The sequence below is a fragment of the Cervus canadensis genome, chromosome 28 (assembly GCF_019320065.1).
Source record: "Cervus canadensis isolate Bull #8, Minnesota chromosome 28, ASM1932006v1, whole genome shotgun sequence".
NCBI lineage: Eukaryota > Metazoa > Chordata > Mammalia > Artiodactyla > Cervidae > Cervus > Cervus canadensis.
In genome coordinates this window covers 39,547,254-39,574,586 of record NC_057413.1, presented here as the reverse complement: position 1 = coordinate 39,574,586, position 27,333 = coordinate 39,547,254, and the positions used below count along the sequence as shown (strand labels likewise).

At 54.0% G+C, this 27,333-nt stretch overlaps 1 protein-coding gene across 1 annotated transcript; it reads left to right on the top strand.

Annotated features, from left to right (window-relative positions):
- The first annotated feature begins 2,084 nt into the window (after positions 1 to 2,084).
- On the top strand, positions 2,085 to 25,809 carry LOC122429286 (basic proline-rich protein-like). Its single transcript, XM_043449508.1, has 6 exons — positions 2,085 to 2,103; positions 9,142 to 9,539; positions 9,581 to 9,773; positions 23,384 to 23,514; positions 25,095 to 25,312; positions 25,713 to 25,809. The coding sequence occupies exons 1-6, from the start codon at positions 2,085 to 2,087 to the stop codon at positions 25,807 to 25,809; spliced, it is 1,056 nt and encodes a 351-aa protein (XP_043305443.1).
- Positions 25,810 to 27,333: the final 1,524 nt, after the last annotated feature.

Below are 27,333 nucleotides of genomic sequence, written 5' to 3'. Positions count from 1 at the left end.
GGAGACCCCAGTTCGATTCCTGGGTTGGAAAGATCCGCTGGAGAAGGGAAAGGCTACCCACTCCAGTATTCTTGGGCTTCCCTGGTGGCTCAGCTGGTAAAGAATCTGCCTGCAAAGTGGGAGACCTGGGTTCAACCTCTGGGTTGGGAAGATTCCCTGGAGAAGGGAACAGCTATCCACTCCAGGGTTCTGACCTATATTATAGACTATATATATAGCCCGTGGGGTCGCAAACAGTTGGACACAACTGAGCAACTTTCGCTTTCATGCTGCCCCCGCCTTGACGATTTTAACAGCTCCTGAGGGACTTGGTCCTCACTCTTATCCACTTGGGCAACCCATCCCACAGCCACACCTTGAGCCCAGACATCCCTTAAGGGGCCACCCCAGGTTGTAGAGAAGCCCTTCTAAGCCCAGCTGTAGAAGCCGTTCTCTCCAGGGCTCATCTCTACAGCTACCCTTCCCAGCTCCCAGGTCTCCAGTTCTGTTCTTGTTGTTTCTCTACCTTGTGGTCAGTCCATCGAAAGCCCTCCCCTTCCCTTCCCTCTGGGCCAGTGCCTAGCCTGGGAACCATGTGAAATTTCATTTTCTCTAGTCTTGCACTTGGGTTCCAACGAGAGAAAAACACAGAACTGCCAGGTTTTCCCATCACAGAGGTGTAATCCACCAGGCAGCTGGGCCCCCCTCCACCACCAGGGAGCAGTCCATTCAGGAACACTTTTTCCCAGACCCTTGCCCTTAGAACATTGTCCGCAGCCCCAGCTGTGTCCCTTTCCATGACATAGCCACTCAGTTTCCTGATAAGAACCGGGGTCATCAACTCTGAATTCCCTTCCCTGGCCCTCCCACCTCAGGTTATCCACACCAATCCCCTCCCCTCACCCCCAGAACCCTTCTCACCCTTTTAGGACAATTCCTCCGCTTGGGCTCTTGGGTTCACCTCCAGCTGAGTCTCCCTCTCCCCAGTGTCCCAAGAAATTATTTCTGATCTTACCTCCCTCCCTTCTTCCCACCAACTTGCCACCTCCCTCCAATTAGCTCTAAGACCTTACCTCCACCATGCCTCTTAGCTAGCATCCTCTTTCAAAAAAGCCACTCTCCAGAAAACTTCTGGAAAGATCTTCGCCATCCGTAGATGTCTTGCCCACCCACCCCCACCCTGTCTCCTCCACTCAGGCCATTGGCCTTTGCTCCCTAGAGGCGAATGAATCTGAGCTCCCATAGTACAACATTCCCTCATCCTTCCATATTCTACAACCTTTCCTCTTCCTTTTTATCACAGAATACATATGTATTCAAATCATACCCCAGAGAGTCAAATAGTGTGACTCCCCTCTGAGCCCACCCTGAATCCCATTCTCCAGAAGAAAGTGCTCGAGCACGTGTGGGTCCTTCCAGACTTTTTTCCAAGCACAAACACGTGTAGTTTCATGTACACAAATGGAAGTTTGTTGTAAAAACAGAAATGAGGTCCAGGTGCACACACCAAAGGAGCAGATCAGATTCAATGAATGGACCGCAGTTTCCTCGTCAGTGACGCGCCACCCTCCCTCTCGGTGAAGCTGCCTTATGTCTTATCCTGTGGAGGGACTGTGGATTGAACGACGTTTTTAACATTGCAGCAGCTGTCCCTGCACGTAGATCCTCAAGAACTTAAGCATTTCTGTTGGAGAGAGTCCCCACAGGGGAACCGCTTTTTATGCTTCAAACGGCCCAGCAAACAGGTTGTGTCCCAGCTTCCCTGCCCACCCACCTGCAGCACAGGGGGTGGAGTTGGGGGGCTGGCTTTTGCAGCAAAGGCCCCACCTCCCACTTCCACCTTCAAAGCCTGTGGTTGGATTACTTCTTACCTCCTCCTTCTCAAGCCTCCTCTACCACTTCACACTGAGCCATCCTCCTCTGCCAACCTCTTGAAAGTTGTTTCCTGACTTTTCCCTGTGTTTTCCGAGTGGCTTCTTATATAATCTTTATGCTAATGGGCCTTAGATGGGTCTTTTTAAAACCCCTCCCTGCAGCCTCCAGACCCACTTCTTTCTAGGTGCCCCCAGGAACTGCACAGCCAAGCCATTCAAGTGAGCGGCCCAATGAACGAGGGTTGCACAGGTGAGTGTGAGGAAGAGGAGAGCCCAGACGGCCCCTTCCATTCACACATTCTACAAATATTTATTGAGTACCTATTAAGTGCCAGGGCGTGGCAAAAGAGGCAGGGGGTAATGGTAAACCCAGCTGGGCAAGACCAGTCTTGGAGCAGAGAGAGACATTAATCAGATAATCACACAATTTCAAAGTGTGCTAAACGCCATGAGGCAGTGGCTCGTGGAGATATCCCTGACAGCTGCCAGGTCCAAGGGGCCTGGGAAGATGGGCCTCAGGGAGGACACTGGAACTGAGATCTGAATGATGGGCAGGCTTTGAGCAGATGAGGCAGGTGGGGGACGAGCTCTCCATAATGGAACAGAAGGCCTGGCCAAAGGGAAATAAGACCCACTCCAGGGAACAGAAGGAGAGAGGACAGAGTCTGATATTTACCTGAGGGCACGGGAAGGCTTGTGGGTAAAGAGGCAGGCAGTGGGCTAAATCAGATGTGAGTTTTGCGAGATTCCTGCTCTTGACCTTGCCTGCCTTTCTAGCCACAGGAAATAACAAAAAAACACTTGTTTCCCCTGCTTGCCCTCTCAGACCACGGGACCTTGGATTCAGGAGGCACTGATGGGGGCGCAGCAGGAAGCAGGGTCTTCCTCCTGCCTTTCAGCGGTTACCGTGGTTCCAGCCCTGTACTCTGCCTTTGCAGATGACACCCGCCCCTTGACCGGACGCTCCAAATCCTCCCACAAGTCACTGGGGACAGAGAGTTAGCATCTGGGCTGCCGCGAGGGTGGGCAGGCTGGGCTGGCTTTTGACCAATCAATCTACTCTTCTGTTCTGCCAAGCCCACCTCTGGCCACCAGAACATGCTCTTCTCATCTCTAGGGATCTGTGCCAGGCAATGCTCTCTCCCTGGTATATATTTTTCATTCACTGGTATATATTCTGCTCTTGGAATCTGAGCACCTCTCAGTAGAGGCTAAGAAATGCTGATCCCTGCAGAGTAAAGAAAGTCACTTAACTTGGCCATGGGTCCCATTATCCATCTAACTTAAATCTCTCCAAATGGTGGTCTGACCACAGGCCACTCAGGGTCTTCCAGGGGCACCATCCTAAACAACAGAATGGGGACATGGGTCTGGAGCCCCCCGCCCCAGCCACCTCTCGGCCTCTTGGCCTTTTTGCCCAAGAACCACCCATTATCTACCCCAAGAGGCCAAGAGACGCCTTCCTTGTCTCCATAGGCCTCTACCCTTGAGAGATCAATCCTCCTCCCCCACACTGCCACTGAATTTTGAAATACATCAGGTGGCCGGTCTCCCTTTCATAGCACCTGGGCAATCCTGTATTTGATGCCTCAACCCCCCTCGACTAGCACAAGAAATGCCAAGGCCCAGCCAAGGCCACCTCTCTGGCCATCTCATCCCCCTGTCTGCAGCCCTCTCAGGCCCATGATGTAAGGACGGAAAGAAACAGGCCCCCCTAATCCACAGCAGCCCTGCATGCATTAGTCAGCCTCCCGTGACACATCACTTGAGTTCACCCTCAAGCTGTCCACACTGATTACCAACCACTAACCCGTGCCTTCAGAGTCGAAGGCAGCTGCTGAGAGCTGGGTCTCTAACTTTGACCTGGGAGTAAAGAGGGGAATCCCCAAGAGGGATGCAACTGTCTGGGAGACAACCCTCCTTTCTGGATTTTGGTTCTAAAAGTGTGGAAATAAGAGCCAGTTCCATTCCATTTCAAACACCTCCAATGAGAAGGCAAATGCTTCCTGCAATAACAGTACTAAGAAGTTTAGGGACAAAAATGGAGCTGAGAGCCCTTGAGGAGACTGAAGCTTTCAGGAATTAAACACTCAGTTGATTCACAGAGCAAAATGTGCGGGTGATTTCTGGAGTCCTTTCACCTGGGCAGCCACGCAGCTCTCACCTGAGTTCTCCCACCTGCACTTTGGGCCCCCAGCCAGGGGTTGCTGCTTCCTGGGTCAAAATGGGCTGAAGCGCTAGTGGCGACAAACCCTCACTGACCCCACTTCACCCACAGAACCTTGAGAATACTCTTCTCCCACCAGGGTAGCACCTGCGGATGGCTGCAGGGCCCGGGACACCTCCAGCAGCTCCTGGAGTCCAGACTTCAAGAAACACTTCCAATATTTGATGGAGAGTAGACATCACAGGGTGGAAGTACTTTTCCTGGGCATCTTGTCCACCCCCAGCTGTTCTCAGGGAGCTGTACACTACTCAGAGAAGGTAGGATGGACTTGCTTCCTCCCACACACTGACCAGGACTGGTGGGAGCAATGCCCCCTCCTACTCCATGGGAACAGGAGCTGGGCTGCCTGGCCCAGAGAAGTCAGCCACCCACCTCTGCCCAGGAATGTAAATACAAGGCCTCTGATGGGCTCCCCAGAAGCCCTGCTCCTTCCAAAGTTGAAAGCAATGATGATCTGCAAAAGAAATTGTTGAGAAACTGCTGAGAAAGTTTCTCCAAAGGACACTGCTAAGAAAAGGAGCCAAGGGACTTAGAACACTAGGAAAACCAAGTGGAAAGAGGGGTTTTTGGGGGGTTGGTCTCAGATCTTCTGATCGCTGACCCCTGACTTCTGCCCATTATCGAAGGTGTGTGTGTGTCTCTCTGAGGGCCCAGGTAAGGAGGACTTGGGCCTCCAGGCTGCATTTGGGACATGATATTTTCCAGGCCCCAGTGAATGCCTGAGCAAAGGGTCGTGTGCTCACTGGCAGGGTCAGGCGCTTGTGGGAGGGGATGGCTGGGGCTAGGGGCTGCCTTCCACAACTTACAGTTCTAGGACTTCACAGACACCCTTATCGTGGCTATGGGCAGCCACCAGCTGTGCTGGGGCAGCTATCCCCAGGGGCTTTTCTGTGCCATAGGTACAAAGGCAGTGTCAAGGAGGCAGTCAAGCTGCCTGCCTGCTGGGGGCGGGGGTGCCCACGCCTTGTGACTGAGGGAAGGAGAAGGGAGGCAGTGCCGTCACAGGACTTTGTCCTCCACGTTGGGGTGCGGGTTTTAGCACGCATTTCTGGGCAAAAAGATACCTCAAGTGTGCTTTTTAAGCTGCCACCCCCTCTTCACAAGCCTTCTAATTAATGTCTACTATGTGAATTATTTATTGGGAACAGATGTTAGTGGTTTAGAGTGTTGAGTGAAGATCAACTAATCAATTGATCAATAAGATCAATTGCTAATCAATTTATTTGAACAGGTTTAAGAACTTACTACAAACCGAACGGGAGATTTCCATGGCCCTGGAAGCCCATGCTCCCACCAATCTGTGCTGTATTTCCAGCTCACCACCCCCGCCCTCTCTAGCCTGCTGCCTGATCATTCACTTTCCCCATCCCCACCAAGGAGTCTACTCTTACTGGGATTCTAATTTGATCTGAAGAAAGAATTGTTGTCTTTCTCCAACCAGAAAAGATGAATCTCAGGCTAGGCCATTAAAATGTCCATCAAGAAGTAGCCTTAAAACCTAAACGAGCAGGGCTGCAGAGTTACAGAACCCCACGTGTACCTCCCTGAAGGGCTCTTCTCATGCGGGCAGTCGGGGGAAGCTGGGGTATGCTTGTCCCTCCAGCCCTAAATCCACAGCAAACTCAGGGGTGGGCTGGCTAAGTGCCGGGGAAGCTTAAAGCATTTGGGGGTCAGGGTGTGGGCTATAAATGATCCAAACAGGCAAAAGCCCCGTTCTCCCCCAAGAACGTATAGCCCAGGAGGTGGTCAAGTCTGCATCTCAGGTTTTCCTGCCCAATCGTGGTGAAGGAAAGAAAGGCAAGTTCTCCCCAGCGACCTGCTCTTCCCTGACTGCCTGCCCCCAGTTTGGGGGGCTACCCTGGATCTGGAATTACTCCTGGCAGGTGAGAGACTGAGGTGTTTTGGAAGTTCACAGAGATTTCCAGTCTGCTACAGCCCCATTGCATCCGCCAGCAGCTGCCCTCTGGCCTCAGTGGCTCTGCAGCGGCAGAGAAACAGTCTAAAAGGCAGACGCAGTGGGCAGGAGCAGGTAAATCCTGGCCGGACGAGCCCCTCTACCCCATGACTAATCTTCCTATCGCCCCAGCACCAATCCCACCTAGAGCCATGATCCAGAATTCTCTGATGGGTCCATAGTCTAAGGTTTTGTGGTCTCAGGGTGAGAGCATCTCCTCCTGTGAGTCCACCTTTACTTGAGAGGCCTGAGCAAGGAGGGGCCCCAGAGAAGGGTAGCTTTACTTCTATCCAGACCCCCAGGGGTAATCACTGTCTCGGGACTATGTTTTGAGGTGAGTTTCTCACTGTCTCGTATTTGTGGCTAATGTTTATCTGTGGGCCCCGCTGTAAATATTACAGACATGCATCCAGGGAAGGAGGAAGACTCTGCAGTAACAGGAGATGTGGGGGCCAAGGGAGGGATGGATGGATGGATGTCTTGGGCACAGAGGACATACAAGGACCACAAAAACAAAAGTCATCATTTCAAATAGCTGACACCCAGGTTCCATTTGACCTCATGCACAGGTAAGGAGCCTTTTTTGCTTCCCCAAAAGGCGATTTGTGGTCCTGGAGTTGAGGAGAGAAATGATCATCCCCACTTCTTCCCAGGCAGAGCTGTGAGGGGCTCGAGGGCTGGGGGCTCTGCCTCTGGCTGAAGTCTAGAAGGAATCATGACTATGACCCCAGATGAGACAGTCTCCCTTGGCCTTGTCTAGTGTTTGATTAGTTGTCACTCTCACCAATTGCAGGGGTCCCTGCAAGATGAGCTCCTGCTCCCAGGCCCCAACATAGATCGCGACAGGGACCACTGTCCAGAATTCTCTGATAATTCTCAGTTTTTTGGGGGTTGTCTAATCTTGCTTCTTATCTGCCTTTGGAAAACCACTGTCCCTGTGGGATGGGGTGCGCTGAGCTGGGAGAACCCTCTTCAGTCTCCACATCCGCACAGTGAACTCTGCAGGGCAGGTGAGGTAGTTTGCCTCAGAAGAAGGTCTAGAAAGCGCACAGGTTAACATGATCTCTATAGAAGGCTTGTCATGACACCGGGGCATGCAGCTGTCATCCACGTCCGAGAAGATCCTACTTCATAGCTTTTAAAGCCCTCACAGTACACATGAGTCCCTATGTTCCTGGAGCAGCAAGCTGTCTCAGGACATTTCGGGGATGGTCTTGTGGGAACCAGCAATGTGTGCAAGACAAAGGTTCGGCCACGCCAATGAAAACAAGACAAAGCAGAGAAGGGCACAGCATCCGGGGGAGAGGGGCCTGCCACCCCTGGAGAGGGGACAGCTACAGAGAGCACCGCGGGGTGGACACTGAAGCTGGAGGCTCAAGTCACCAGCAAGGGTACAAGACCTTCACTTTCTTTCCAGCTCTTAGATTCCGCCCAATGTCAGGACCATTTGTCACCCCCCTCAAAGACATTTCCCTTTCAATCCTGATTTCTTTGGGCCAGGCAAGCAGGCCCAGGGCTTCCTTGGCTCCTGTCTATAGGAAGCTAGCCCAGGCTGATCGGGCAGATAAGAATATGTAATCTCTATGCAATTTTTAGGGACTAGGAAGGCACCTTGGGGCAAGGGGGATTTGCTGCCAAGGCTCGTAGATAACCCAGTGTCAACCCAGAAATCCTTCACAGTCCAGCAGGAAGGGAACTTCCTACTGGCTCTTACATTCCTGAAAGGCACATCCAAGTTATCTACAAGTGTGAGCAAATGAGGCCCACTCAGGCTCCTTTTCCAGTAGTTAAATCTCATGCTGAGCCAACTCCTCGGGTACATCACGTGATTTCAATCAGCTCCCCAGTGCCTCCCCATCCAGCTGCTGATGTGGATCTTATACATGGGCCTACGGCTTGGGCCTTCAAGATACTGTAAAGATGCACTGCCAGTACCAACCAGGTGCCAGCTCAGTGCTGGGCTGCAGAGGGCCAGAGATGAAAGAGGCCATCAGGGAATCTCTCACAAGTTGGAAAATCAGGTATTGACTACAAGGGGACAGTGTCACCTTGGTGACCTTGTATGTTTCCACAGAAGCCACACAGGCAAAGTCTTGAACCACAGCTAAGCTGAGTCCTGGCCTGATGCCTTGTGATCCTCCCAGAACCAGAGGATGGAAGCCTACTTCAAAAGACCACCCCCATGCCCCTCACTTTCTCCCCAGGAAGGCTGTCATGAGGCAGTTTCTTATCACCTCTGGGTTCTAGCCAAAAGAGAGAATATTGGGGTGAAGAGAGCTCCTTTCTGGAGGCTTGTGATGAAAAAACTAATATGCAAACACTCATGTCTGGGTCAGACACAAAGATTTTCCTTCACTCTGGTTTAATCTGTGAAAGAAAGATTATTTCTCTGAGACACTTAATAGGGAACCTGCTAAGGCCCAAACTTCCCCTCTTTCTCCATTTGGCTGACAAACAAGATCCCATGGTCAGAAATGTTTTCTCAAAGGATAGCTGAGGACTCTTAGCAAAAAGCTAAGGAGATGACCGGTGCTGGGTGACCTGGAGCACTGCCCTACCCTCTTGCCTTCAAGCCCTCCCCCAAGCCTGCTACACCACAACACCCTCCCTGGTCCTCATGTAATATAACCTTGGAGTTTGTCCGTGTTAGCTGATTGAAGTTCATCGCATTTCCACCTTTCCCACCCCCAGAGCCTCTCTGTTGGAGCTGCCACTGATTCTGCTCTGTAAGCGCTCCCTCCAGCCCATTCCCTGAAAATGGGCTCCTTCCTGCCTCTTCCTCAAGCCCTCCATGCCAGCAATTCTTCAAGATGCCCACAGCTGCCCCTGCAGAGCAAGCTCACTTTACAGGAATCAAGTGGTAGGCTGGGTCATATAGACGCTTAAGAGCAATTTTAAAAGTGATATAGAGTTGGCAGGTCCCAGCCCCGAGCTCCGGTAATGTTACTGCTTGTTTTCCTTTTCAGCCCCAGATCCTGCACCTCTGTGGCGAACAGCCTCCACCCCAACAACGTATTCCATCTAACTTGATGCCTCCCCTCCATTCAGAAGCCCACAAACCCCGGCTTTAGTCCCAGTATCGCCCTTCGCCTTTGCTTTGGGACCAGGCAGTGACCAAGAACAGAGGCTCCCGGCAGCAGCAGGTCTGACAGCCCGGGAGTCGCCGAGAACACAGCCGACGGGTGGGGTGGCCCTCTCCCTTTGTGGGGACCGCGAGCCGAGAAGCGTGGGCGCCTCTCCTCCCACCGCCCAGCCTTCAAGGAAGACCCCGCGCCCCACTCCCACTTCCTCCCGCTTCCCGTCCTCGGACCCGTCTGCTAGTCAAGACCCGCTTTCGCCCCGTGGGAGCTCTGCGTGGCCCTGCCGCGCGGAGGGACTGAGGGAGAAGTTGAGGTTGACAGTTACTCCCGGGCGGGGTGAGGAGGGGGCGAACCTCGACGCCCCGCCCCTGCCCGCCTCCAACGGCCAGCACCGCCCAGAACTCCCCCGCCCGGGGGTGGAGCCGGTAGCGCCCCGCCCCGCGCCCCGCCTCCGCGCCTCGCCCAGCGCTTCGCCCCGCCCAGCGCCCCGCCCCGTGCCACGCCCAGCGCCACACTCTCCGGCCTGCCCCGCGCCCCGCCCCTCACCCTGCCACGCCCCGCGCCACGCCCCGGCGCCACGCCCCGCGCCCCGCTCCCCCCTCCCCCCGCCTGCCCCACCACCCGACTCTGGCTGCGAGTCCCCTATTTACCACTGCTGGGTCTGTACGGACCTCTGACTATCTGAACTCCTGGGCCCGGGGCTGAGGACCAACTGAGAGGGTTTCCCAAGACATCCCTGATTTCAAATATCCTGTCCCGTCGTCAGAGTCAGCTGTTCTCCCTGCGCTTCGGAGAACGGCGCCTTTCATGCACTTTCTAAAGGGCTTCAGATTAAGCTCCATAGAAGCGGTTGAGCGTCGCTGCGGGAAGGTCTCAGCTAATCCAGATATCTTGATCCACCAGATTTGTCCCTGCGTCAGAAACGTCTGGGGCAGGGAGGAAGGGGAGGGGGCTATAGAGGCCGGCCCAAGTCTTTGGCCTTGAGAAGGAATGGACAGTGCCAAGGCCGAGGCCGTGGAGTGAGCAGGAGAGAAGAGTGGGGTTGCCCCAGCCCTGCTTTTGCACCTCGCCCAGTTAGACTGAGAACCCTGCCCAGAAATTTGGGGCACCTTCCAGCCCCGCTCCGCTCTGAACGCTTTCGTTTCTCTCCATTCACCTTGAAGTCAGAGATCTCCTTAGCTCCCTCGAGGAAAAAAAAGACGCGGACCGTCGCGTTTCTCCACCAGCCCCCTCCTCCCTCAGGGTGCGGGCTGACTGTATTTCCCTCCATGTTCTGTTAAAGACAGAGCCTCCGAGAATGCGCTGCCCCCCACCCCCACCACCCCTTCCCTCTCTGGCCTTCTTCCTCACTTATCTCTTCTTCCTCAGCTGAGGAGACAGAGCAGCTGAGTGAAAAAACAAAATAATTTCCTTTCCGTCTAACCGCTTCTAATAGGAATCTGGAGGAAACGGAATTTAATAAACTGAGAGTGGTCGCAACCAACCTCTGCCGTACTTGCCCACACCCCACCCCACTCCATCATTACTTTATAATTACTGAAGACCTTTTACAAAATGTAAAGCAAATTGACTGCAGCAATTGAGGCAAGCTAAAGATGGCTCTGAAATTATACCATTGTCAGTGTAGACCCATTAAAACAAAGTTTATAACTGTCCAATGTTTTCATTGATGACCCCAATCCATCCACTTGCAGTAATCGCCTTCCTCCCCTCCCATCGAATCCATCTACGACAGTTATTACTCTCATAGAAAGTCGTGATAAATTGCGAGGGAGTGTGCCCCCAAAAAGGGAAGGAAGGTGAAATCCGTTTTTAGTTAGAGCTTGGACTTTAAAGTAGCGTGAGTTAGAGGGACTTACCTTTAAAATGCAGATGTGTGTTGTGATGGTCTGAAGGGGGGAGAGGCAAAGAGATATAGAGAAAAGGTGGGGAGTTTTCTCCAAGGCTTGTGGCGATTAAGTGAACGTGGTCCCTCCACACAGAAACCAGAAGGGCAGGGCCCCAGGAAAGAGGAGATCTCAGACTAGGATGGAAGTGCATTGCTCTTGTGTGTGGGTGAGTTAAGTGAGTGGGTTTGAATGGAGCTGCAAGGGGGAATTAGGCTGGGGCTTGAGAGGGGGAAATTCACAGCCTCCCAGATTCTTTCCTTGAAAGAGTCCATTTCAGATCACCTGAAGACAGGCTCTCGACTCCCTTATGTCACTTAAGGGAGTGTCCTCAGGGATCTTGGTAATGATAGAAAGGGGAAGATGCCTGGTGGAGGGCTTAGCCAAGTATTAGTACTGGATAATCAGGCTCGGGGGGTCCAGATAGCAAGGCCCCAGCAGGAGGACTTCAGAATGCAGGGAGCATTTGCAGTATACCAGGGTTTCCTCCAAAGCTCTTTGCCAGCTTCCTGGAGGGACCGGGTCAGGAAAGCTCATGTTGAGGGGCAGCTTCGTTTCCTGGCTGGTATACACTTGGCATTAAAAACAGAGGACAAGGAGCGTCCGTGGTGCTTCCGGAAGGGAATCAGAAGCTATAAACTAGAGACCAGAACTGATGGGATCTTTGAAGAGCCTGTATCTTAACACTTCTGAATGTTTCTATTTTGGTCAACACTTTTCTTTAAAAAACCCTGTAGATATGTTGCAGGAAGGGGGACCCCTTCCAGGCCCGAAACCGGGCTCTTGTCTAACACTCGGAAATGAATTGTCCGAGGAGACACATGTGCTGACAAAGCAAGAGATTTTGTTGGGAAGGGCACCCAGGTGGAGAGCAGTAGGTAAGGGAACCCAGGAGAACTGCTCTGCCGCGTGGCTCGCAGTCTCGGGTTTTGTGGTGATGGGATTAGTTTCCGGGTGGTCTTTGGCCAATCATTCTAATTCAGAGTCTTTCCTTCTAATTCAGAGTCTTTCCTGGTGGCGCATGCATCGCTCAGCCAAGATGGATGCTAGCGAGAGGGATTCTGGGAAGTGGACGGACAGGCAGGGTCTCCTCTCGACCTTTCCCGAACTCTTCCAGCTGGTGGTGGGTTATTAGTTCCGTATTCCTTATCAGGATCTCCTGTCATAAAACAACTCATGCAAATGGTTACTACGGTGCCTGGCCAGGGTGGGCGGTTTCAATCAGTGTGCTTCCCCTAACAGATAGACCTTGAAAGTGAAAGTCGCTCAGTCGTGTCGGACTCTGCAACCCCATGGATTCTCTATAGTCCAGGGAATCCCCGGCCAGAATACTGGAGTGGGTAGCCTTTTCCTTCTTCAGGGGATCTTCCCAACCCAGGGATTGAACCCAGGTCTCCCGCATAGCAGGCGGATTCTTTACCAGCTGAGCCACAAGGGAAGCCCAAAATGGACAGCAAGGAAGTGGGGAGCAGAAAGACCGTCCCGTCCTTCTGGTCACTAGTCTTTGAGTAGAGTTAGATTCCTCTCAAAATGGGAGGGACTGAACCTTGGGGGCCCACTGTATAAAGAAAGAAAGCTGGGTTGGAGGAACTGGGCAGCAATGGGTGGTCTGCCCCTGTTGATATCACTGGTGGCCGGCCACTGATCACAATGGAGAAACCCAGGAACAGAGGATTTTGCAAAGAGGTCTGGGCACCAGGAGTGACAAGGGAAGGAATGAGGGGATCGGAGCAAGTGAAAAGCAAGGTTGTGATGGAGTAAGTTTAATCTCTCCCTTTGATTCGTTCTGTGAATTTGCAAGAAAGGCTCCTCAGGAGTTGCCGCTTGGTCTTAATTTCCATTCCTGGTAACCCTCAGCCAGGTGCCTGCAGCACTAAGTTAAATTTTACTTAAACTATTAAATGTGCCTTCAGCGGTATATTTGCAAGCTCATTCTTCCAGATCTCAGCTTATTCTTTTTTTTTCCAGTCATTTTAAAGGGATTCTCTCAGACTCTCTGTTGGCTATGGGAATTGATCTCACAGTCCTTGAAACTTCCTTCCAGAATTCTCAGGAAATGGAGCTCAATGCCTTGTGAGCTGCTTAATTCTCTCCAGAATTAGCGTTGTCTCATAATATGCATGTTTGTCCTCTGAGCGTGGGTGAAATGCTCTGCGTGTGAAAGATGGTATATAAAATTCCACAAAATGGCTTTGATTATAATAATTATTCTCTGCCAAACCTAGAAGGGTTAAATCAAGGCAGGTAGCTGGAAGGCGAGGTCCAAATCAGAGAGAGTTTCACCAGAAGTTTACAACTGGGCTTATAGCATGGCAATAGGAAACTCACCTCCTGAGTTGGGGACTGACTGGGGCAAAGATTTGCCAAGACTTCTGACACGCTACCCCAATCTCTCTCCTGGCCCCTACCACACCGCCGGCATGCTGTCTGTCTAGAAGCTGCATCCCTGGGGTGGCTCAAACCTCAGGCTCCACCAGCACTGGAGCCACCTGGGCCTGCTTTCTGTTAATCATTCAGATTGCTCTTTCCCGGCCGCAGTCTTGCCTCAGGGTGGCCATTAAGAACGTTACTTCCTAATTTAAGCTCAAAATACAGTTCTGTGGGGGTTTAAACACAGAGGGACCTGTACTTATATCTTGATAAATTGTAAAATATCTCCCCCACATCTCCCTGTCTCACTCCTCCCGCTTCCTTGTTACCATTGCAAGTCTGGCACATAGTCTTTCAAAGAAAAAATAGAATTAAAAAAAGGAAGAAAAAAAATGAAAAGCTTATTCTTTCTAATGTCCCCTAACATTTAAACACACACACACATACACATGCACAATTATACACTTAGTGTATTTTTTCAGGGGATATGGCATCCTTAAGGATCAACGTATGATCCTAAGGGGTCATATGTTGGCCTGATTTTGTTGTCTACCCTTGAAATGGGAATATGGATTTATTTGAACAGACTTTGAACGTGACCCTGAGAAGAACTGCTCTAGCATTTGACTGGTCGGAGCGTGGAATAGAGGGCTCTCTGTAGCCGGATGACTCACTCCAGAAATTGTACCTGCTGTTTGTGGGGGATGGGGAGTTATTTTTTATAAACAGAAATCCAGAGAGCAGTTTCAACATTTATCAGTGTATCAACAAGGTTGAATACAAATTGTACCAAACTTGCCATCACTGGAGACACTCTCTGAGATGCAGCTGAGCCAGGAGGAGCCCGTTCCAGAGCACCCTGGTCTCCTTTTCCCACAACCTGACTTCCCTCCTCCCTCCTCTCCTCTCTGAGCTGGACGATGGGGTAAAGCCCAGAGCCTGTCTGGTACAACCCTGTTATTTTACAGATGAGGAAACTGAGGCCCAGAGAGGGATTGCCCTTGCCCAATCCTGCGTCCTTGACACTTTTCTCTTCTGCCTTCACTCTCTGTACTTTTCGGTATGAATAACACCAACTTTAGCTCTCTCTGGTGCCGTGGTAAAAAAAGCAGGTCTCTTTCCCTCCTCTCAAGCCCCTCCCCATCACTCCACCACTGTGAGTACTGAGGTACTGGTCCCCACCTGTGTCCTTCCATTTATCACAAACTCAGCACATGCTGCTCTTTTACCAACTCGTATCCACAAAATCATGGCATGAGAAGGTCATGTCAGCAAAATGGATCAAGAAAATGGTACTTGATAATCTACTGTAAGAATCACCTCAAACAAAAATTCTCTTCTGTTGGGATGGTGACAGGAGAGACACATTGCCACTGTTCTGCCTTCCCTTTAATCAGGATACAAAAAACTCAGTAAACATGTTATATCAAAGGCTCATATCATTCAAATCTTCCCTAATCCACTGCCTTCATTTGAAGAGCCAGCATTTTGTTAAAAAACAGTAGTGTTGTCCGTGACACTGACAGTGTATTAATTTGTCGTGTGAACCTGTCACTTTGCAAACGCTCGGTGTCCTGTGTGTGAGCAGTGAACTCTGTTGAGTTATATAGCTTGGCCGCAACTGGAAAGAACTCAGGAAAGTATATGCTTTGTCCCCTTGACTTACATACAGATGAGGAAACTGGCCCCTAACGAGAGCGCGGGACTTGCCTAGGGCCACTAACCCATAGAAGATCTGGGACTAGTTCCACGAAGTCAAACGCTAAGTCAGGATCAGCCCCCACCTCACCCCAGTTTCTGACAATGGTAGGAATGCAGGATGTTGACAACAGAAAGGAGACGTCGAGGTCTTTATACCTTTTCTTCTAAATACAAAAGGGCTGGACCATCTGCATTGAGAGGAAGCTGAAGAGTTTTTCACCACTTGACAGCTACGTGAGTTAGAGACCCAGGTCCCAGGAGGACAGCCTCTCTTTTCTGGAAGTGGGCCTGACCAGAGCTAGCACATGCGTGGAATCTGAGTTATTTTCCTCTGGCTCATCCAGACTACTCTAGGGCAGGCAGTAGGTGGTCCAACTTTGATGTCACCCATAGCAGCCAATGCCGACGCTTTCCTGGCCAACTAACAGGTGGTCACATAAGTCCCCCCAGTTGCTGGGTCAGTTGCCAGGAATTTGAGGTGTCGACAGAGAAAGATAAAGACCAGGAAAGTGTTTCTAACACAGTTGGCCCAGAGCAGAGAGTAAATTGCCAGCAACGACCTGGAAGAGGCTATAAAATGAGAATAAAACAGGATGATAATTTATGATGCACAATAAAAAGAGCAGGGGAAGCTGAGGAGCCGGTGACGGTTCATTTCCTTCCACGCCCCAGCTTTTTAACCGTGCTGAGCATTTCCTGCCCAGCCTGGTGCCCCTGCACTTTGGAGAGGCCCCCCTGTCCCTCACCCATAGCATCCAATCCCACCCGCAGGGCTCCCAAATCCTGACAATGAAACTCTGTGAGGGCCTTCTACGCAGACCTCCCAGGACTGGCTCAAGGTCACGCAGCTAGTCAGTGGCAAATCCAAGGCCTGGACCCGGGACTACCTATTTCAAGATCAAAGTCTTTCTCAAATCCCATTTTCCTTGCCAGGAATAGAAGACTTGAATTTCAAGATCTAAGTAAAATCTCTTCTCTATATCCGACGTTCACCACCCCCACGCCACCCCCAGAAAGCCCCGGGAGGCCAGAGCCCAGACCTGGCTGGGGGGGCACCCACTCTTAACTGGCCATCGAGCCTCATGGTGGACTGGGGCAGCTCCAGGGGGAGGACGCTAATCTCGCTGACGGCAGATCCTATGGGCGACACGGGGGACAGGCTGCCTCTCTGCCTTGCCCACCTCTCCCACCCCTCCGTGGATTTGGGTCACCTGCAAGTCCTTGAGCCTGTGGGGCGCCTGGGCTGCCCCTGTTCCTAGAGGCTCCGTGGGCTCTCCACAAGGGCGAGCCAGGGGCCCCAAGGGGCTTGGGCAGTCCTCTCCCCATTTAGCGCTGGTTGTGAATTGTTCCAAGTATCCCGATGCGTGGGGACTTCTCTTGTCCCGTGTAGCAACCAGCCACAGAGCACCTTCTTGGTGGGGAAGGTGGAGGGAGGTGACTGGAAGCGGAGAGGGTGCTGCCCCCACCTCATTCTGGTGACTCTTTCTGGGGGTGATTTTGGAGACTCCCCTTGGGACCAGTCCTTTGCAGCTGGGTTAGAGGTGGGGTGTGCAGGAGGGCAAAGGGCCAGAGACAAGAACTCTGGGGCTAGCATCTAGCTCCGGCTGGACCACTAATCCATCACATGACATCTCTTCAGAGAAGTCACCTCTCAGAGACCCACTTGCCTTTCCTTGCCCATCTCAAAATACCCTTGGAAAGCTCCCAGGAGATAACGGATGTGCTGGGACTTTGAAAGTCTCCCAGCCCTTGGGTTTGGGGTGCGGCAACTCTCACTGGCTGAGCAAAGAGGTCACCGACAGGCCTGAGCCAGCCACCGTGAGTCTTGAGGCTGTTTATGGTCAGTCCCCAGACTTGCTGCTGTCGCCATATCCTGGCCACACCAGGGACCTGCACCTTCTAGTATATCTCCCACCAAGGCAAGCGTAAAACTCAGGGAAAGCAAAGTACATCAGGCCAGTGTGGAGAACCTGAGGTCACTGATGCTGAATATCCCCCCGAGACCTCCTTTCCCCATATAATCCTTTCTTTTTACTCTTCCTTTTCCCCATGGTCCCTCAGAGGAGGGAGGAGGACGTCAGCTTCGAGCCCTGCTGTCCACCCGGCCTCCCTACCTTAAGCTCAAATTGTCCTGATCCCCACTCGTTCGTAAGAATGGGAGTCTCCAGGACTCCCTGCCTCCTCAGTGAGGGGCCTGTTGGCTCTCATTGAGGCTCTTCAGCCCAGCAGCTGCCCAGAGACCCATCCCAGAATTCCTGAAGACTATCTGGGTACCAGATTTGGGCAACAACAGCTGTGCTAATCCATCCCAGGAATTCCAGACTCTTCTGCCTGGCTGATCCCCCTTGTTTAACCTAGTGAACCCTTGAATCAGTTGGCATTTAAGGCTACAATTCTGTATTAACCCAGAGCACAGAAATTCCCAAAGTGATTTTACGATTGCCACCGCCAGGGCCTTGGCCAGTAGCCTCCCCTTGCTCTGCAGACACACAAGCGCCCCTCGTGCCGAACGCGTGAGTGTCCAACTCTGCTCTGCTGGTCTCTAAGAATTGTTTCTCTTTCCTCTCTCTTACTCTTCAACTACCACCCCTCTGCCACCCTGCTCCCTCACAGAGCTTCAGTTCCTTGGGTAGGTTGCCATAAACAAGGTGACAGCTATGAAGGAATCAAGTTTTAAAGTAATTGTACTCAAGGAATTTGGGGACCAGGGGAATTTCCCAGAGGAATGAAAATTAGCAGTGTGGTGACCTCTTTGGAAAAGCGCTGCTGTGTTTAATAAACCCTAGTTCACCAGGCCTGCCAGCTTCTGTTTCCATTCAAAAACATGATCAGAGGATGCATGAGGGGGGAATCCCCCAAACCCAATTATTCACCTCCACAGAGGAGCCATGCTATAAGAAACCCCCAAACCATTTCTCCTTGGCCTGGGCATATTTTTCCAAACTCTCCAAGGGAAAGGACAGGGTTTCTGTGGCCAAATCCAGAAATGAGCTTCCTGACTTTCCCTGTCTGGTTATTTGGCGTACTGACAAGCTGCCTGTTCCTTCCCATCCTCTGAAGCTCTGCAAACAGGACTATCCGGGGTCCTCCAGGTGCTGCTCCTGGTGGTGTGGGCAGTGGGGGGACGCCCCTCCAGGCGGATACCTTTGGAGATGGGTCGTGGGTGCTTCAAGCCACAGGTGGTTCCTGTCACTCATCTCCATGCAAACCGCTGGCCTCCTGCTCAAAGCCAAGGAGCTCCAGCTGGTCCCTTTTCTGCCCGCTTGCCGCCTGGCTGGGCTGCTCTGAGTCAGCACAGGCAGAGCCTGGCCGCACAAAGGCGCAGTGTGCTTGGCCGAGAGTGGGCGTGGGGCTGGTCCCCAGTCTCTGTCCTCATGGAGCTTACAATCTGGTAAGGGACACAAGACAAGGATGGCCCCAAGAAGGGAAGGGCTCAAAATCACACGCAGGGGGCCTGCGGGGACCCAGCCCAGCAGGCTCTGCAGACCCTTCTCCCCAGACCTAGAAATTTGAGACCAACTTGCCTCTGGGCTGGATCTCAAGCACTACAGGTTCCTCATTAGTGGGGCCTGAGATATGAGTCTTTCTCTCTTCGTTGACAAGGCAGGTGAGGGGCTTACTAGATGGAGTTGGCTGTTCCCCAGACAGAGTTGTCTGGCTGTTTGTCTCCCAGAGCCCACTCAGCCCTCTGTCCTCCACAACCTCCCTCTGCTATGTGCGGCCTGACAATTCTATTAATGCATTAATCCCTGCTGGGCCCGAGGAGCATTCCCGCCGAACACGCTTACGGTTCTGTCTGGGGTCCTCCAGGGGCAGGCTCTGGTGGAAGGTGGGGGGCGCGGCACGCGGCCTCCTGTCTGGGGCTGGGGTGAGGCTGGGATTGGAATTGGGTTGGAGATTTCGGTGGGAAGCAGAGTGATTACTTGGAGGGACGAAAGTGGGCAAAGCAGCTTCCTTTGTATGTCAGGCTGTGGCTGTTCTGAGGGGAAAAGGGGGTGGAGGGTGGCGCGGAGATGCAGGGCCACCTGGCATCTTTCTGCCCTACCCCGAAACTGAGTGCGCATGCATCCATCTTGCTATCTGCTTAGGGAGGCTTGTTTTTTCCTTGCTCATCATCCATGGTAAAGAGGAAGCTTAACAGAACATGGGAATGTGCTGTAGACTGCCAGAGGAATGACTAGGATTCCTTGTTGCCACCCCTCGGGGGCCTATGAGGTGTTTAGCCGAGCATGGTGTTGAGCACACAGGTCTCTCGGTGGCACCCCGTCAGGCTGGCAGCCACAGGTTTGCAGAGTGGGTCCTCCGGGTGGTCAGACAGGATGTGCTGTCTCAGTTCCCTAACTGACCAAGCATTTCCAGAACCCTCTCCTTCGAGCTGCCAGGGTTGCCTCCTACCCTCCATCTGGTGGAATTTGGAAGTCCTCCTGGCGAATCTGTCATTTGTGCAGAAATCCCAAATAGGCATCGAACCAAAGGCAACATTCAGGCTGAGGGCAGAGCCCAGAAAAGGGAGCTGCTTCTTGGTATTTGTCTTCACTCCCTTGAAACCTTCCCTTTCTTTCGCTTTTTCCAGCTCTAGACCCCTGCTCGAATGGCCCCAGGCTTTCCACTCAAGGGGACCTCGGCTGGCCTCAGTGGGAAAGTGTGAGACATTCCTTGGTCCTTATGTATCATAGAGGGAGGCATTAAGTGAATTCTGGAGTGGCACATTCATGCCACAGCCCAGCAAGGTATTAGGAGACTGTGGGTCAGGAAATGCATGTTCTCATCTTAGTGGGGTGGGAAGGAGGCAGGGCCTAGATCCTACTTCCAACTCTGCCATCGCTGAGTGGGTGTGCAGTTACTGATTGCATCCATGCCTTGGTTTCCTTCATGGTTGGATTCCAGAGCTTTTCCAGAGCCTCTTCTTTGGTTCTAACAGTCTAGGCTGTAAATAGAGTGGGATTCAGCCATTAACTTTCAAGTCAGTTCCATAAAGAATCATCTAGTTGGAATTATCCACAGAGGCCCCACCTTAGCCCCCAAGTGGGCAGGGTCAGAAAGAAATTTGAGTACCTACACTGCCTCATCCTCTTCACCAGAGTCCCCCCTGTCCGATGAGACTACACACGCATTACCGAGTTTGGTTCGCCAACGAATATGATCACTGGGACCTCCTTTTGGTCTACACCCAGCTTTACATAAAGAGCTATGGCTTTTTATATGGCATGCACTGGCATCCACTGGGCACATCTTCACACACTGCAACCCCCCCAACCCCTTCTCCATGAGGAATGTCATTAGGTTAACCCAGTCCAGTCACCCGGGAAGGAGACCGCCCTAGTTGGCACCACTGCAAGCCCCATATCAGGGTGTTAATTTCTCTGAACACTTACTTCCTGGTGGGCCTAGTGTAAAGCTGCAGGAGAAGACCCAAGGCCGGTGCCTCTGGTCAGCAAGGGGGCAGGGACGCCATCCGCCCCTCACTTATCCCCCTGCCTACCACCTACCCTGGCACCCAAGCCGCCGTTTTCCGGGCCTGGCCCAGTAACCCATCTGGGCCTCTCACACCCCACCTCATCCCACCCCAAGTTAAACTCATCATCAAGAGGGAAGCCCTTATTAGACATACATGTTGTCACCACAGAGGTGAATAGGACTAAGATTTCTGTAAAGGACAGATCTGAAAACAATTTAAAATGAGAGCATGTGATATGGTTTCTTAGGGGGACACAGAGTATTCTGTAGACAAGAAGAAGCCAGTGGGTTCACAAGATGCTTCAGGGAGCTGGGCTGCAGCCCAAGTGTGGCCTGGCCAGAGGGGTCGGGCAGGGTGGGAGAGGGGCAGGGTGTGGACCACCGAGTTTGCTATTTAGATGACTGTGAGGTTCTCCCTGCAGCCCTTTTTCCTTTCTTGGTGTCCTGAAGTCACAAGACTCCCCTGCGGTGGGCCGGAGATCAGCTGTGTGGGCTGGCAGAGGTGCGGAGGGCAGGCTTCCGTGAGCTCAGGGTGGGCCACCACCCCAGAGGAGATGACAGTGTGGGGGGGAGGGCCTGGGAGAGACTGGATAAGAGAGGGCAAACTGGCCCTGCGTGGGTGGGGCGGGGGCAGGGAGGCTGAAGGAGTGCGCGTCCAGTCCGGGTAGGAGGGATAGAAATGATAAGCACTCACAAGAGTAAGCACAAAGGGGGGCTTCCTCCCTGCTCTGCGTCCCAGAACCTGATACAGAGAATACCACAGTGAGCGTGCTTAGGAGCAACGGGGAACTCAGTCTAGAGACCCCGGCCTGGCCCCACCTGCACCTACGGTACGGACTTCTCCCTGTCGCCTGTGCCTCTGCAGGGAGGCCAGAACGCCAGCCCTTTCCAGTGTTCCCCACGTGGGCACTGACCCTCTCTGCGCCGGGGCTTCCTCCTGCCCCTCCCACCGTCCCCTGCCCCCGGGGAGGCGTCCCAACGTCCCAGCATCCCGGTGCAGCAGAGTCTGGTCCTCTTGAGGTTCTTCTTCTGACCCTGAGTGTAGCTGCGGTGCAGGTTGGGGAGGGGGCTAGTCCATTCCACGAACGGCCATTAGCCACGTGGCAGCTTCCTCTCCACGCTGCCCCTCCCCGGGGAGGACTAGAGTGGGGGCATGGCTTCTGGTGACAGAGGCTGTATCCATGGCTGAAAGCCACCCAGAAGAGGGCCCTGCTGCCTTGGGCCCCTGGCCCTGAGGTGAGGTCAGCAGAAGAGCCTGCCCTCCCTCCTGTTTTCTCTGCTTTCCATTCTCCCCAGCCTCCCTGGCCATGTGTTTGAAGAGCTTTTTTCTCTAATGGGTAACAAGCCAGGCAGGCAGCTCCTATCCCATGGAGGTGAGAGAGACCCAGTGTTTCCTTCAGTGTTTCCTTGTTCAGCAAAAATCTCAAGAAGTTGTGTTGTCCCACACGTGGGCATGGAGTCACCTCCGAACTCCCCGCCTGACTGTCCACCATCCCAGCAGTGGGGAAAACGTGACCTGCTAATTATCTTTTCAGTCTCCTGCTGAAGTCCTAAAAGCAATTCTCAGAGCTTCTCCCTGCATCCTGGCTCGGGTGAAACGAGCCCACACCTGTCCCGATGACCTGTGTGCTTTCGGAGATGCTCAGGTTCTGGTATCTTGGTCCTGGTTTTGACGCGTCATATCCACATCCTGCCTTGACCTTTCCTGAAGTGAGGGGGAGTCACAGGGGAAGGCTGAACAGATGCACAGGAGGCCATGAGTGACACCGGGCGGGATGGGGATTGGGGGCCTTGGGCGGAAGCCCCCTCCTCACCTCTGGATGACCACACACCCCTGGTTCCTCCCCAGCAATTCTTCCTAATCCCCTCCTGTCTTAGCGCCTCCCAGATCAGCTTTCTGAGATGCAGAATCCCTTTGCCCTACATTCTCTCTTCACCCCGCCCCCAGCCACATCTCAAGCTGACGTGCCCCCTCAGGTCAGCTGGGACAGGGCATGGTACACACAGCGACGACTCTCTCTCTCTGGGGCAGGGCGGTTGTCTTTACAAGAACCACGAGCCCGGCATAGCAGCCACTGGAAGGTCTAGTCAACTTTGATTGACATGACCAATGTCTGCTGAGCACTCACCATGGGCCAGGAACTGTCCCGGCTTAGGTACGCTGCGAGGTCTGGGGGCTCAGGCTGGCCTCTGCCTTTCTTTCTCTGGCCCAGTCCTCTCTGGAGTCCAGCAGACGCTTCTCTAACAGACGGGAGACGGGAGTGTCTGCAGCACAGAGAACCTACTCCCCCCACCTGATACAGTCAAGGACATGGATGTCCTGGGACAGGGCACCGCCACGGGGGTTCAGCCTGGTGCTGGCTGTGGCCTCTGTTTGTCTTCTTTTCAGGGAAGTGTCCATCAGCTTTCTCCCCCAGCTTGGAAGGACAAAAAGGAAGCCCTGATACCCTGATTCTGCAATTCTTCTGCCCTTGCATCTTGTCCTTTCCTCCCACCCGACCTCCCCAGGCCTCGCCAGACAGCACCCCGTCTCAGCTAACGCGGGTGGGTGTGGTGGGGAGGGTGCTCAAGGACCAGGGGCCCTGGGCCCCCTTTGCTTGCTGGCTGAGGAGCCTAGAGCCAGCCCTGGCCCCCAGGGAAGTCGGACGAGTTGGGCAGATGCTTCCAAAAGACACCTGCACGAGAGACGGGGCTTCCTGCCCTCAGGTCACTGGGACTGTAAGTGGAAATGCTCCCCGGGGAGGCAGTCTCTCCTTTCAGGGGTCTGGCTTCGGCCTACTGAATGCCCTGCAACTTGCTACTTTTTTGTGCTCTGTTGGAAGTCGCCTTGCTCCTTTTGTGCTCCACTCCCGAAGCTGTCCCTGTCCTCACCCTGAGGCAGAAGGGTGCCCTGTCTGCCCCCAGCACCCTGTTCTTCTTACCGCCCTGGCCCAGCTGCACCCCTGTGCTCAGGATTGACCAACAGGGCGTGATGGAAAAGAACGAGGTGAGGCTGCACCTTGACGGCCCCCACAGCGCGGGGGAGGCCCAGGCCTGGGCTTCCAGCCTGGACTGCTGGTCAGCACCACGGGAAACGCTTTCTAGAAGCACAGGCACCCGAGCCACCTCCCAGAGCTTCCAGCCAGCAAGTCTGGAGTGGGCTTTGTTGGGCTTGGGGACAAGAAGCAGGTTCCTCACTCAGACAAGAGAAAGTTCTCCTCTTTATCCCACCGACAGTCTGCAAATGGGGGGTGGGTAGGGAAAAGAGGTGCAAAAACCGTGGTTGGGAACAGTTGTCTGTAACAGTTACCAAACTTCTGAAAAAACAAGAAGCAACAAAGAAATAAAAGCAGGAGATAATTAAGTACATCATTGTACACACCACTTGTTAATTAAGCTTTTACTCCGAGAACCTGACAGAATCTGCTTATAAGGTGAGAGCGTGCGGGCAACTGGCATATGGCAAGCCATCTGCAATGCGAACGCGCTGTCAGAACTTCCCTGTCCCGCAAAGAGCAAGAGATGCTAAATGTGGTTTTCCGGAGCGAAGCGATTTATCTTCATTCTCTGCAGAAGAGGAGTTGACGGTTGGGAGGGACAATGAAAGAAAGGCAGGAAGGGGGGCGGGGGTGCAGGGTTGGGGTGGTGGTGGTTCGCTCCTCTGTATGGCTCTGACACCACGTCCTCCACACAGACCACACATCTCAGCCAGGAGAGGCCAGGAGTGTTCTGGGGACCCCTTGGATTGTTTATCTGTCTGAGAGCCAGTCCTTAAAGGCGCATGACACGCCCACGAGAGGAGGCACGGCTGAGGGCTCTGATTAGCTCCTCTCTAAAACGTTCCTGTGCTGCGGGTGCAGGGGCATCGCAGGCCTGTGGAAGGTCCTGAGAAAGGTGGATGGATGGGTGGGGGCGTTGAGAGGCCCCTTATTTCTCGACCGTCAGCTCTCCGCCTGCCATTTCATCATTAGAGTTTCCGCTGTCAGAAGTCCTTCACCTTCTCAAGCCTGGTTCCTCAGCTGTAAAATGGAGATAAATTAGCTACCCAACCGCCACCCTGGGTTGATGTAAGACGTGATGAGGTGATGTAAATAGGGTGAGGTTTACCTGTGAATGGAAGTATCATTAAATGACTGTCAGCCTGGAGTCCTGCAAGCTCACACCTCTGCTTTCAGTTAACCCCTGACCTGCAGAGTCCCGAGCGGAGTCAAGAGCTCAGCAGGCCCAGGGCCGTGGACCCAACCCCGCCCCCAGCCCCCTTCATTCTAAGGGCTTTCCCAGTTCTGCTGCTTTGGCTCTAAGACTCTGCACGTCCAGGCTTCTGGAAGAAGGTGGGCAACGTGGGAGATGGGTTCTTTTACAATCATGGGAAGCTGATCTCTAGGAGACAGGCTTGGTGGCAACAGAGCAGGGCTGGGGTGTGGACACCGCCCTGCCAGGCCCCCACCCCAGGCCACACTGCCAACTCGGACTCACTCCCCAGCCTCCTGTACTCAGAATATGGCAACCCCCCCCACCCCCGCGGAGGAGGGCACTGCCTTGGCCTCACATCCCCGGGGCCCTGTCGCGACCCCCTCCACCCCGCAGAGCGGGGAATGCTCTGGCCCCGCACCCCCCGCCCTGGGCCCTGACCTGGCCCTGCACCCCACCGGGCCCTGCCCTGGCCCCACGCCCCCCCGGGCCCTGCTCTGGCCCCGTGCCCCCCTGGCCCTGTCGCGACCCCCCCACCCCGCAGAGGGGGGACTGCCCTGGCCCCGCGCCCCTCTGGGCCCTACCCTGGCCCCGCGCCCCCCGGACCTGTCGCGGTGTGGTCACACAGCACAAAGCACGGTGACCTGTGTGTGCCAGCCCCCAGCCTTCCCCTGTGGACCCCCGAGTTTGGAATTGCTCTCTGCCCAGATTCAGGCCAGAACCCCAGCCTTTTGCTTCTCTACCCCCAAAGTTGTGTGTGGGGGGGCCTCCACCTCTGTTGGTGGGCATCCATCCACTCTATACTTGTGGGAGACTTTCCCTCCCCACACGTGTTCCAGGGAAGCCCCTGTTGGGCTGTGGAGATGAGGCTGCCTTGCTTCCGGGCTCCCCTCACCTGCCACCTCTAGCTGCCGTTCCAGCAGGGCCCACTGCCCCTGTGCTCCATGGTGGGCTCACGGTCCCCTTCCTGCCACTGCTCTGGCCCTTTCACCAGGAGCTCATTCTCCCACACAGGGAGCCCCGGGAGACCCCTGCTACCGTCACACGAGAAGGACCCTGTGCGGACCCCAGTCGGCTCCCTAGAGGGAAGGGCCGTGTCGGGTCGTCATGACCGGATGGAACGGACACTAAGCTCTGCAAAGCTGTCCGGGCCTTTGCTTCTGGGGCACCTGGGCACAGACCTTCTCATTCTTTTCTTCCCTGAGGGGGTGGCCAGCAGCTGAGATGGGGGAAGTGGGGGGGCATGGGGCGCCCAGGGTTCCAGGCTGGGCTGACACACCCACTGATCTGGCCCTCCCCTTCTTTGAAAGTAGATGACAATGTTGATCCCAGGAAAGACACAGGTCCCTTGAAGACAAAAACCCTTCACACTCCCTGTCTCTATGGATTTATTACTCTCTGCATCTTATTAACAAAGGAAACCCCATCACAGAAACAGACTCTTGGCGGCAGGGAATCTCAGAGGCGGTGAAGTTTGCACCCCCTTGCTTTACAGATAAGGAGAATCAGCCCCTCTGGGCAGGGGTGACTTGCCCAAGGGCACCGAGGTGACAGGAGAACACCCTGCCCCAAGACCCCAGTGTGCATCAAGCAGGTGGAGAAGGTGGCTTCAGTACGGAGGTGGCGAGCGAGGAAAAGAAGAGAAGCCACTTTGTGGCCACCACTGGGAAGGTGGTTCTTCAGGACAGAACAGAAGGGTGTCCCAGGGACGGGCAATGGCTGCTGTGTTTCTGAGAATGAACCCCTGTTTGTATCACTAAGGGCCAGAGCTCCCATAACTTTTTCTGACTAGCTGGGATATCTTGGGGGAGAATAAAGGTGGAACTGGGGCTTGGGGCGGGGTAGAAAGTGAAGGCCAGAGAGACGAGCCAGGAGGGAAGCTCGTGTCCAGGCCCAGATCCAGACGGCAGTCTGTGGCCCAGGATAGGTGAGAGCCGTCTAGGCACCCTCTGGCTTGGGTAGGGTCTGCCCCGCTGCGGGGAGCGCTGAGTCAACACAGAGCTTGGCTGAAGCAGACAGGGCACCCACAGGAGGGCCTAAGGAACCATGGGCCCTTGTTGTCTCTGGAAGCTTGGCACCTCTGGGCTGGAGAGGTGAGGATGCCCAGCATGGGGAAAGGAGCCCTTCTGCTGGCTTTATACTGAGGGCGGGGGTGGTTGGAGAGGTGAGGATGGCAGTGGGGGTTAGTTGGGAAGGGTGGGGCAGCTTTCTGGGAATGTGCCCTCCTTCAGCGAGCAAGGGAGTGAGGGGTCGACAGGTGAGGGCCCTTGCTCCAGGCAGGGGACCCTCTCTTCCTGCCTCACCCTGCAGACAGTTTCAGAGGCCCTCCACAGAGGACGGGGTGCCTGGGTGGCAAAGAGTAACACAGACTCCACTGACCCACCCAGCACCCCATCTCCTCCCCAGCCCCGCAGTCCCCCAGGGACCTCTCTCTAGCCAGTCCTAGGATCACTGGAAGGCTTCGAGAGCTGGCCAGAGTCCCCTTTGGAGCCTTCACGGTCCTGTGGGGGCCAGCCTCCAGAGAGACCACCCTCCCCCAGGAGCTCCAGGGGGCCAGACCCCTCTCCTTAGGGCCAGCACCCGCTAGACTCCTCTTTCTGCACTTGCCTTAGAGGTCCTCCAAGCCAGGCCTGGT

What these genes read in the sequence shown, in the direction of transcription:
- LOC122429286 (XM_043449508.1), top strand. An exon ending in CCCGCCCGGGGGTGGAGCCG is followed by an intron (nt 9,540 to 9,580) that starts GTAGCGCCCCGC and finishes CGCCTCGCCCAG; the next exon opens with CGCTTCGCCCCGCCCAGCGC. An exon ending in GCGTGATGGAAAAGAACGAG is followed by an intron (nt 23,515 to 25,094) that starts GTGAGGCTGCAC and finishes TCCACCCCGCAG; the next exon opens with AGCGGGGAATGCTCTGGCCC.